We start from the raw sequence: 12,593 nt of genomic DNA on the forward strand, positions 1-12,593 counted from the left end.
TCAGAGTTTAAGTGACTTGCACTTGCACAAGTCTTACACTAAAGTAGTAGAGTGGGATTCAAAGCTAGGTTCCTTAGATACAAAAGCCTGTCTTTTCCATTACACTGCAGTAGGTGGGTATAGTGATTTTTGCATAGCAAAGATGGAAAAGAAAAAAAGCATCAAACCCCATAAAGTTTCCTTTAACTAGCAAAAGTATAGGCCACTGCTTGTCATTCTCATACTGATCCCTCTTTATATTGTCCTTGATCCTTTGCCAAAAGGAGATTGTGGGTGTCTTCAGTGTTTCTCAGAAGCAACAAATGGAACTAGGGTAATCCTGATGGTTGCAATTAACTTATTCTTCTCTACCCTGGAATAAATATGTTCTCCCTTGACTCTAGTATTAATCTGAGTATGACGTGAATAATCTATCATTTATATAAAGAGAATAGAGAAAACACCAACAAACTAGGATGATGCTGGCATAGAAAATCTGTTTAATAAATATACATCTTAAAAATACCAAAACATTACCAACAAAATACACATAATATACACAATTTACAAGAGGCTATAATCATCATTGACAAGGTGATAGGATCAGAAGCCAATTCTTTTAGCAATGTTCAAATTTTTTCTTTCAGTTCTTCTTACTATTAATGATCACAGAAAGCAGCTATGGTAAGCCATTAGAATCCATGGTTAGAAAGTCAGCAAAATACTTGGTAACTAACAAACATGCAATTCTTTTGAGCAAACCAAATATTGAAAATTTCTTCAAAAACCTCAAAAATTTCTTCAAAAAACTCCTTAAGAAATTTTCTTCGAATTTCCAATCTTCTTTCTTATACCATGCCAAGAATTCACCACAAGAAGATACAAGATATTTTATAATAATGTGTTTCAGAACAACTTATATCACTATTTGTGCATTTTTTGTGTTTTAAATTTTTTTTAAAAAAATAAAATTATCTTTTTATACAAATTATACAAAGTAGAGCTTCATGCTCTTTCAATTATGTTCAGTTCATAATGCTAGCCGTTGGCCTCCAATCACACAGTCATCATAGAGCAACTAAAAGAGGAAAAAAAAACAAGTTAATATCTGGAGCTTCAAAGGAAGAGCTCAATAATTCTTGGGCTTCTTTCTGCATTATACAGTTTTTTAAAAATATAAATATATTTTCCTTTAAAAGGGGCAGATTAAATCAAGAGATAGTTATAAAATAAAATTATCTTAGGACATGGGTGAATCTTTTTTGACATTTTTATAAGTAGATATTTAAGAGAAAAGAATTAAGAGCTACTATGCTCAAAGGGTAGAAGAAGGAAGACATATATCTATAGCTGGAAGAACTCTGAAGGTTCATTCTATAGCACAAGGAATTAAGGCCCAGAAAGGGCCTTGACTTGACAAAGATAAGATACATAACATATAGCAGAAATAGGATTTGAACCCAGATTCTTTGTAAATGTTGTAATAGTACTTACTTCATCCTCTGTGAATTCTGACTCTGTGTCATAGCTCTCTTCATCTTCACTCTCTGGAAGAGTTTGCAAGTTTTCCATGGTCAGCTGCCCCAAAAGCTTTTGAATAGTAGTATTCTCTCTGCCCCAAGTGAGTTGATATGGAGAGTAACCCTGGTAAGTTACTTTGTTGACATCAGCCCCACACCTCAAAAGGAGTGATACCAGTTCAGGATTCTGCAAGTCTACAGCAAGATGGAGGGCAGTTCGGCCATTACAGGGCTCCTATAATCCAAGAAAATTAGATGTTTAAAATCTATATATGAAATATATACATGATGAGTGGGAGGGCTTGACCATAAGCACTACAAAAAACTTATACATCCTTGCCCCACAACCATTTAAAAAGTATTATAATCACCTGAGCATTGACATCAGCTCCCAAGGATACCAAATGTTCTACTACTGCTAAGTAGCCATGGATGGAAGCCAAATGGAGGCACGTGTGACCTACAAAAATAGCAAAGGAAATTATATATAATCATTCACATTAATCCTATCATTTCCTACTACTTCCAAAAAAGAGCCTTTTCATCTCACTTTTAGGTTAGGTAATGTTTCCTGAACAAAATTAAACTGATAAAAGAGTCACAAATGACATTTTAAAAAGTGTCTCAAATTTTTAGATATTAGGCAAAATCTTCCCCAATCTAGAAATTCTGTATTAAGCTAGTTAAAGTAAACTAGGTCTAACATACCCTTTCTTAAGATCACTTACTGCCTTTTGAAGAATGAGAGAATGACTGGAGATACAGTCTTACCATTGTAGTTTGTAGACTGTAACACTGAGAGGAGGTCCTGGGTTTGGCAATATTGGGTAAGCACTCCTATACCAGCCAGGCAGCCCTGCTCACAAGCAAGGTGCAGAGGTGTATTCCCTTGAAAGTCCCTGAGCTCTGGGTCACAGCCAGTTTTTAGGAGTGTCTCAGCAATCCCTGGCTGTTTGGTGATCACTGCCAAGTGAAGGGGAGTCTACAAACCAAAGAAAGAAAACAGATAAATCACAGGTCACACAAAAACATTTTAGGATTCCCTTAAAAACGAACACTCTCCTAGATTTAGGGATTGTCAATTCTGCCTTATTAAAATCAAAGGTATAATCCAAAACCCATGGAGAAATCTCTTACACTCTAGTGTTATCGTAGCACTTCTTTCAGGGACCTGGGTTCAAATCTTGGGTTTGCCACATTTCATTAAGGCCTTTCAGTTTCCTCATCTATAAAATGAAGGCCTTTGTAATACTTTCCCCGTGTAAATCTAACCCAAGCAAGTGATTAACTGAATAACTTTAAGTGATAAATTATGCTATCCTAGATCATAACCAACATACCTGTTGATACAAATGAGGCCAAAGAGGTGTCCCTCTAAAATGGAGTGGTAAGGGGACTCACCTGTTGCAGATTGTTCTGGGAGTTGAGGAAAGCCAAGTCCCCTCCCACTTGTCGGATTATTTCCAAAGTCAAGGTCTTCTCTTCGTGAATGATGGCCAAGTGGAGAAACCTGAAGCAGCACCGCAGGACAACAAAAGGAAAAAAAATAACTGTGATGCCCAGCAGGATTGTGAGAAGCTGCAAGGGCGAAGGAGGAAGGAGCATTGCGCAAAGTTGGGGTTTCTGAAGGCCGTGGCCGGTGTTTTCCGCGAGGTTATTAAGAGCTGAGTGTTCCTGGCACTACCCCAGGGACTTTCCGGGCCCTCCCCTACCCATCCCGGGCTGGCGCCGGCTCGGCCCCGCCCCTCCTTCCCCAACTACTGGAACGCCCAGTACTTCCCCCCTCCCAGCAGCCGCCTGAAGCGCCCCGGGAGCCCGGCCAAACCCGGCAGAAAGTCCCAGTGCGTTTCTCCCCTCCCCCAAGTTACCTTATGCAACCTGGGACTTTATGCTGCCCCACCCCGGCGGCTCCGCAGAGCTCGGGTCCCAAACACCAAAGATCTCGCACGATTTTAAAGAAAAGCCGTATGGAGCAAAGCAAATAAAGTTACATTTGCTCGTTGGTGGGGGCAGGGCGGGATAAGATTTGACTCCTAGGCTCCGTTTTCGTGCAGTGCGCAAATGCTAGTCATGCGCTTTCTGGCATTCTCTTGCAGCTACATGGTTATTTCTGCGACTCTCGAGTTGCACCGAACACTATCCTGTGTATCTTCCTTCTCATCCCCCTCCACACTGCCTCCCCCCGCCGCCATTTCATCCCTAGAGTAGCTAGCAGCCTGGGCATATTTCGCGGCACTTACGTGTCTCCGTCCTCGGTGATCTGTAGTTTCCAAGACTCTTGGGGTGGCCCGACATGCGCTTCCTGAGGCTGAATCCTTATCTCCTTCAGCTCTTTCACCATCAGCTCATATTCCTCATCTTTCATCGAGTCCAGGCCACTATCATGACGATCATCCAAAAGCCGTTCCTTTTTGAGCCCGTCCCGGGGGCCTTCCATGCTATGCTCCTGGGGGTTCTCCTCCTGAGACTGCCTCAAAATGTGAAACATGGCGCTGCTCAAAACCTACTAGCTTCGTCTCTTAACTAGGCTCCAAACAGACAGCGAGCGCAGGGAGGGACCGAAGCAAGGAGAAGGGGCGGCTCCTCTGTTTGCTCTTCTGGCAGCACAGGAACAGCCTAACCGCCAGTCGAACAACTGAAGTAGAGCTCGAGGCGCCGCTGACCTATATGCACAGGCAGGGGATTTCTCAGGGGCGGAGTTAGGTTCAGGGAATTTCCAAGCCAGTCAGAGCAGAAAGAGAGAACTAGTCTAGTCCTGCCTAGGGAGGGGGGGTAGAGCGGGGAGGAAGAGAAGCCTAAAGCCAGTGTGATGGTTCAACAGAGAAACTCCCCAGGATGAACCTCTGGAGTCATAAACAGGGAACTTTTTAAATGAATGTTTAAGATGCTGGAAAGTCCTCCCTGCAAGTACCCTCCTCCCTCCTTCCTCTCCTTTCTCCCTCCCCCCCTCCCCCCGCATTTCCCTGCTGCCTTGCCTCCTCCAGTCTTGCAAGTGTGCAAAATACCTTGCTTCTCCTTCCTAGGCATATATTCTCCGCGCTCCCCCCTCCCCCAGGATTTTCCATTATCAACTTTACATTGGATGCTCTCAGTTATCCCAAACTTCCAACAGTTCAGGAATGAATAAATCATGAAATGAGTTATCCCCCTTATCCCGCCCCCTCAGCATTTAAGTGTTTACTAGTGCAAAAGAACAAGGCTAAATGGAAAAGCGTATTGTCTCTACATTATTCAAATTGTTAATAGGTAGTAGATTTCAAGTAGATTTCAAGTGTGACATTAAAAGCTTCAGTCCTTAGAGTAGAGCTAATTTTTAATGATTTCAAGGTAGCCCATCCAAGGAATTTGCTGAATCAAGCAGGTTGCTGCTTTAAAAGGAAATCGTTTAAAGAAGATGGAAATTATGGTTGCATGCAGGTATCCACGCCACCAGATTTCCTCTGTGTGAAAAGTGTTGTCTAGTGGTTGGAATGGGACAGGAATCTGTCCATTTCTCTGTTTGCTACCTCCGTTGCAGTACAGAGCCCACTGATTCCTTACTTTTCTCATCTTCCTACTTAGAAATACTAACAAAGAGTTAAAAATTAGATGCTTTGGGATTTTCAAATGAAAAATACTTCTTGTTATCTGATAGAATTTGCACAAGAATTAGGTACAAGAGGAATAAAACTGATAAACTTTCTTCAATGCTAATAACTTATTGAGTTATACTTCAGTGTACATTAAACTGTTAAGTATGAGATAGTAATCAAGTCAAGTGCTTAGGGCCCCTTTATTTATTTTTTGAAGCGAAGTTTGTAAATAGCATGAAAACTGACCAACAAAACAAACCAAAGGTGGTCAACTATGTGCCTTAAATTATGCTTTTGCAAATCCAGATCAATTATTTTCTTTAGCAACAGCCTTTTATAGTTTAATTACTCCATGTAATACTTTTGTTTAACTGTGTAAAAAGCATGGGGGGGAAGGGGAAGAACAGTTGTTAGGGAAGGTATAATTCAAAGAATGACAGATGTCTGTGAAAAACTTGAGGCCTAAATGTATGTTAATCAGGATCCTGAGCGCCAAGGCTTTGGGTTTCCTGCTTCTCTTCTGGGGTAAGGGAAGGCATTTGGGGCAGAAATGCCAGAATTAGCACCATCATCTGCTTCGTATTTACAGATTCCTCTTCTCCAGCCCATTTCACCTCCTCATCCACAAAGCAGTTTCCCCTTGTCTCAAATGAATTTCCTCTTTGGTGCCCCTGCACATGAATCACATAAGATTAGTCAAAATTTTAGTGACCAATGCCTGGTGTGCCAATCCCTTACCTTTTCCATTCTTTCCCTCAAATAATTTACAATTTCTAATTTCTTTTTCCCTTCACTTATAAATGACTTAAATATTTTATCTCACATTTCACAAATTGCAATTTATCTTAAGAAATCTCAGTCCCTGTGCTCCTAAATAATTTAACAAACTGATAGTGAGTTGGACAAGGTCACTCTTTTTCCTCCTTGCCACAAGAGGATCATCTACATATTGTAAGACTTTTAACAGTAAGAAATTTATCCTAGAACACAATTCTTATATAGCCAAATAGATGTTCCATAAATTGAATATTATACCAATCATTTGCTTTTAAAATACCCAATACACAGAAAAATCCCAAACTACATATTGTCCATAACAAAAACATTTTCAAAAGGACAAAGGCAAAAACTATTATCTTTGGAGTCCCTTTAAATAATTGGTATCAATACAGTTAATTAAAATTTCCTATTTTCACATAAAAGAATCTGAAAAGTTCTTAAAAACATTAATTAAACTTTTAAAAAATAATCCTCTCAAACTATATATCACATTTCTGACCATATTCTTTAAACACAAAAACTATTATGTATCTAAAGAAACAAATGTTCAATCAATTAACATCTTGTAATTGTCCCTTTGCCTGTCCCTTTAAATTAGTTTACTTTCTTCAGCCAAAAGCAGCTGCAACTTTCCACTGCTGCTCTTCCCCTGCAAAAACACATCCCATCTCACAGCCATCTCTCTGTGACTACCCTTTCCAACCACTTCCTTCTTTTTCCCACTGATTTCTTCTTGAAATCATTTGCTCCCACTAATCAATCCTTCTTAAATCACCTTCATTCTCCTGTCCCATCTCTCTGTCTCTTTCCTCCTAATGCCAACTTGCTCAAACCTTCTCCTACATACTTTAAACACTCCCCAACCAATAACGCTTCTGTCTAGATGCTCCATTTAAACTATTAATTGCTTATTAATCAATCTCTCTTGTCCCTTTTCTTTAAATCACCTTTTAAAAAAACAAACAAAAAAACTTTAAACTTCAAGGTTCACAATTAATTTTGAATCAAATTTCATAAAACTTATAATATAGTTTACAAATTACTCAATATTTTAAAAAAGCAATATACCATTTAAGTAGGGAGATATAAATACGACCTTCCCTAAGGTAAGCTACTGGCATTTTGTTTAATATCTATATTTTAATTTGAAATCCAACCAAACAATAAGGCAAAAAAAAAGTTTTTTTCTTCAATTGTAAAGGCCACAATATTCAAACAATTCTTAAGATTTTATACTCAGAATAAATCTAACATGTACAAGGCAACAGTAAAATAATTTCCCCCAATTTCAAAATTATAGTACCTCTTTAAAATATAGTAAGTTCCCCAAAACTCTTAATCAAATGTTGCAGACAATTACCAGTTTAGCCTTCTTAAACTTTCTGTTCTCTAATTCCATGAAAGCAAACTTACTAATAATGATTTTTCTTTCTTCTCCTGGAAAAATTTTTTTTCTTTTCTTTTTAGAAGTATGCCTAGTTTTCCCACAGGTCCAACTGGTCAGATAGCCCCCCGGGTTTAGCTATTTACCTCTCTTACTCTATTTCTCTATTTTTATTCCTCCTTTCCAATATCTGCAACTTCTTGTTTCCAATTTTAACACACATACCAATTTAAAGTTATTTTAAAATTAACCAGTACTTTAGTTTGTGAAATTTCCTAAAATTTATCTAGATATTCCATTCAAACTTCTATTTTTTAGTAAGCCAGGAAAGAGTTAAGCGCCAATCCTTGCTTTACCTTGAATTTTTTTTTTTTTTTTTTTTTTTTGGGCAATATTCTCACAAGCCCAAGTTCTGATAACAGGACTCCTCGTTTACAGGAGCTTTTAAAGTGGTAGATAGCATACTGCTCTTCTATTTTTTCAAAACTTTGCAAACTTTCAATTTTTGTTTTTATTTTTTCCCTTCTCTCCCTCCTCCCCCTTCTCCCCACAAAGCTGAAGCTATTAGATAGAGGTAGAGGGAGAGAGAGAAAAATATTTTTCAAACTTCTTTTCTTACCTAAGCCACTTTGAAAGAATTACTACTGTGAATGAATTCCAATTCACAATTCAGCCTGATATTTTTCTAAGCCTGCAACACAAAGGCTGAATTCTTCTCTCTTATGAACTTGCTAACTTTTTAACACAGAACAAAAAATGCAAAACAGACAAACACACACAGTTTGGGGCCAGTCCAGGTTTTCAGGGAAGGTCCTCCCTCCCCCTTTGCAACCACCTGAGAGCTTTCTTAGGAAGTCCTTTCCTTGGGAATTAATGCAGTCCCAACACAAAAACAAATTTAGGAGGGCTAATGCCTCGGGGTCTCCTTTGACCCAGCCAATAGACCCCCAGATTTCCAAGGGCAAGTACCTTGAGTTTGTAAGTGTATATATCTTTCAAGCTTGAAAGGACTAGCCATCAGGATTCTACTTCCTTCAATATTCAATCTTGAATTTTGCTTTCCACTGAGTATCTCCACCTCAGGTCATTGTCTAAGAGGGAGGGAGGCTGCACACCTAGAGCCAGAGACCATGGAGAAAACTGCTCCATGGACGCCTGTCCCTGTCCCCATCCTGGAGAGTCCCCAACTGTTTGGGACAAAAAGACCTACCCAAATTGACTACTCAGAAATCACTCATAGAAAGCAGACTTATTTATTAGAATCTCGAGAAGCAGACTTCATCCTGGTCTGTGAGCCAAATTTCACAGCAGAATAGGGCCAGAGCCCTGAAAATGCTTACAGCTTTTATACATTTCAAACAAAGAACCTCCAAAATCCCGCCCTCTATATATTGTGATTGGTCACATAAGTTTACTGTTCCCCTAGTTGGTCAGTGGGATGTAGTAGATAAGGTGATATACAGCCACGTAAGCCCTTTGTTGGACTATGGAATGTAGTCCAGGCCTTATCTAAAATCATGTGACTCTGGAGAAGCCGAAACTGAGGCCTTATAGGCTTGATCTACTTCAACTAACAGTCTCTGATCAATATGTGCTATAAGTTCTTCACCTTTTCCCACACAGGGGAAATAACATCTATACAAAAATATCCAAAATATATATAAAGTAACTAAGGGTCACAAGCAAGAGGGCTATCAAGTGTAGCTTTCCTGGAGGAGGTCTTCTTAGCCAGCATTTTAATTTAAGTTTTACAAAGCTCTTTACAGATATTACCTCATTTTATCCTTATAGTATTGAGGTTGGGAAGGGATCCCAAAAGATTGGAGGTTGCAGACTGGTGTCACATTGAGGGTCACAGACTGGTGCCATATTGGAGGTCACAGACTAGTGCCACGAAGTGTCTCAAAAGAATTTGCAGGCTTGAACCCATAACCAAGTCAAGGGACAAAGTTTATTTTAATTTTTTTTTTCTGAGGTAATTAGGGTTAAGTGACTTGCCCAGGGTCACACAGCCAGGAATTATTAAGTTTCTGAGGCCAGATTTGAATTGTAAGCCCTCCTGACTTCAGGGCCAGGGCTAGTGCTCTATCCACTGCACTATCTAGCTGCCCCAGTTTATTGTAATTGTAATGCCAATTGAAGCAAGCACAGATTTTAGCATGGAATCTGAAGCAAGAAGACAAATTTATTCAGTTCACATCATTGATATGCTAATTTTATGGCCTAGAGGTGGAATTTAGGAGGGGTTTCTGGAATGTGGTTATCACTGACCAGTAGACCTAGTATATCTTAAACCCAGAAGACTTTAGAATCATTTACAAGCAAGATTGTTAGAACCATAGCATCCTAAGGTTAGAGAGTCTCAGGATCACTAAATATCATTCCCAAAGTTTAAAGGAACAAATATTATTATATTCCTAGGCTAGAAGACTTTTATAGTAATTGACAGAACAATAGCATTGATAAGGTCTAGATTTAGGGAACCAAAATGAGATTAGGGTTTTTGGTTGCTAGGGAGTTAAATGATATGGTCTAGTGGCAAGTTTGGGGTTCAGGGAACCAAATGGAGAGGTTTGGCTTCCCTGTATCCCCTTGGGATTCGGCACAAGGGTAGGGAGTTTTGGGGAACTCCCTTCTAGTGGTGCAGAGATTCTATCAAATTCATCCTCACAGTTTTGCAAGTAGGGTCCCCAGAGATATGACTACCACTCCCACAGATTCTAAGGTATCCTTTGGGTTGCATGTTTCTAGGACTTACAAATCCCTATCAGTATGTTTCCTATTAATGATCACTCTAGAGACACAATTAGCTCAAAGAAAAGATATTAAAATGGCATAATAAGAACTACAGCTACAAAACATTCCCTTCATGAACCTGTGGCACACTTGGCTACAATTATAGATCAAGATTCCCATGAAAAGACTCCTCCTCCTTTTATTCCTCTTTTTTATTATTAGGAGATAATCCTGTTTTCCAGAGCTAAAGCCTAGCAAGCAAGCTTTGCCTTGAGCTTTTCATTATAATTATCCTTTGTACTCAGCCACAATGATGATCTCAGCCACAACAAAATCCCAGAATTATTTCATGCCAACACCAGGTAGTCTCTAAGCTTAGATAAACACCTATAGTACCTGTGTTGTGGTCATGAAGTCTTGCTATAAATCAAACTTGTCCCATTGTTGCTGTTACTCCTTTATTGTCAGAATACAATTCACAGTATACATTGATATTGGTATTGAGATTTGTCCACACTACATGTATCTAGTTTCCCCTTCTCCAACGGAATAAAGAAAACTTTTTGCTTATAACCATTGTTAGATCTTTTGTTTTGTTTTATTTTATTTTTAGAGTTAATTGTGGTTTTGATAACCTGTGTAAGCTCTATTTTTGTTTGTTTGTTTAGAGTTAACAGTAATTGCAGAGCTGCTGTGATAGCTCTTTGGTCATTTTTAAGAGAACAATAGGAAGAAGGTACATAAATGAAGAGGACACTGACAATTTGATACACTTGTAGGGATAATACATAACCAATGCAATTTATGCTTTTAGTACTACAGGATCTTGATATACTTTCTTTATGGAACTTTCTCCTCTCCTTACCCCCCACATTCATCTATAGCTGGATGCTCAGGTATTGCTTGTCTCCAGAGTGACTCTTAGTTGTCAAGGATAGCTTTTTTTTTTTTTTTTTTTTTTTTTTTTTTTTTGCTTTTTTTTTTTAGTTTACAGCATGCTCTCTTTTTGACTCTCCCATTGCCTTGTCTGTGGAGATTATATAATATCTCTTCTCTTTGCTGGGTACATCTCAACTATGTTTCAAACTCTTTTGAACTGATAAACTTTCTTTCTTTCTTTCTTTTTTTTTTTTTTTTTTTTTTTCCCTGAGGCTGGGTTTAAGTGACTTGCCCAGGGTCATACAGCTAGGAAGTGTTAAGTGTCTGAGACCAGATTTGAACTCAAGTCCTCCTGAATTCAAGGCTGGTGCTCTATCCACTGCGCCACCTAGCTGCCCCCTTGATAAACTTTCAAATTGCTGGATGTGATGAAGTATTTCTTCAGCTAGATGACTCTTCCATGAAATCAGTTCTTGGAATTCTTTCTTCACTGTTGGCTCCTAATCTGAATTAGCTCTTAATATCCAACTGCATCATTTAGGAGTCACAGGGATGATATAGAAGGGATGACCAATTATTATTTGTTAGGCATTTTCCACTTCTGATTCAGAAAGATATTCACACTAAACAAACAGATTAAAATTCATTATTCTGTGATCACTTTACTTCTTGTACTGGGTTGGCAACTTAGATCAGACCAATTAAAATTTTGTCCTTGAGACAAAATTCAAGAGTTTATAGAAATTTCTTGATGTTCTTGTAGCTTCCTTTATCTTTTATCCTTTGTGTTTCTCCTTATGCATTTCTTTTTTAAAAAAACAGTATTATTTATTTTTCCCCCCAGCTACATTTCAAGAAATTTTTTAGTATTCATTATTACCAGATTTTGAGTTCTGAATTTTTTTCTCTCTCCCTCCCCTTTTCTAAAGATGGGAGGCAAGTTTGATGTAGTGAAAGAAGACACATATCAAAAGGAAAGAAAAACCATGAGAAAGAATAAAGTGAATGAAAAAAAAAGTTTCAATCTGCATTCAGAGTCCATCAGTTCTTTATCTGGATGTGGATAGCACTTTCTTTTGTGAGTCCTTTGTACTTGTTTTAGATCATTGTATTGTGAAAAGAACTGAGTAATTCATAGTTCCTACAATTTTTGCTGGCATTGCGTGCAATATTTTCCTGATTCTCCTTCTTTCATTTTGAATCAATTCATGCCAGTCTTTCCAGGTTTTTTGGAAATCTGTTAATCATTTCTTATTGCACAATAGTATTCTATTACTTTCATATATCACAGTTTGATTAGCCATTCCTTAATTAATAAGCCTTCCCTCAATTTACAATATTTTGTTACCACGAAAAGAGCTGCTATAAATATTTTTTGCACATATAGTTTCTTTTTTCTTCTTTAATGACCTCTTTGAGATACACACTATTGCTAGATCAAAGGGTGCAAAGTTTGAGCATCGTTCCATTTTGTTCTTCAGAATGGTTGGATCAGTTTACAACTCCACCAATAGTGCATTAGTGGCCCAATGTTCCCATATCCTCTCCAACATTTATTTATTTTTGTCATATCAGCCAATCTGCTAGATATATAGTGGTATCTCAGAATTGTTTTAATTTGCATTTCTCTAATCAAAAGTGATTTAGAATATTTATTCATATAATTATAGAAAGCTTTGATTTTTTTCATCTAAAAACTGTTTATGTCCTTTGATCATTTATCAATTGAGGAATGACTTATAT

At 38.1% G+C, this 12,593-nt stretch overlaps 1 protein-coding gene across 1 annotated transcript; it reads right to left on the bottom strand.

Annotated features, from left to right (window-relative positions):
• Positions 1–459: 459 nt before the first annotated feature.
• Positions 460–4,200, bottom strand: NFKBIA (NFKB inhibitor alpha). The gene is made up of 6 exons (XM_074290692.1): positions 3,740–4,200; positions 2,901–3,009; positions 2,271–2,481; positions 1,871–1,959; positions 1,474–1,734; positions 460–1,057 (listed from the first exon to the last, which is right to left on the bottom strand). Exons 1-6 carry the CDS (start codon positions 3,985–3,987, stop codon positions 1,010–1,012), a joined length of 966 nt encoding a protein of 321 aa, XP_074146793.1. The 5' UTR covers positions 3,988–4,200; the 3' UTR covers positions 460–1,009.
• Positions 4,201–12,593: the final 8,393 nt, after the last annotated feature.

The sequence above is a fragment of the Sminthopsis crassicaudata genome, chromosome 2 (genome assembly GCF_048593235.1).
Source record: "Sminthopsis crassicaudata isolate SCR6 chromosome 2, ASM4859323v1, whole genome shotgun sequence".
Taxonomy (NCBI): domain Eukaryota; kingdom Metazoa; phylum Chordata; class Mammalia; order Dasyuromorphia; family Dasyuridae; genus Sminthopsis; species Sminthopsis crassicaudata.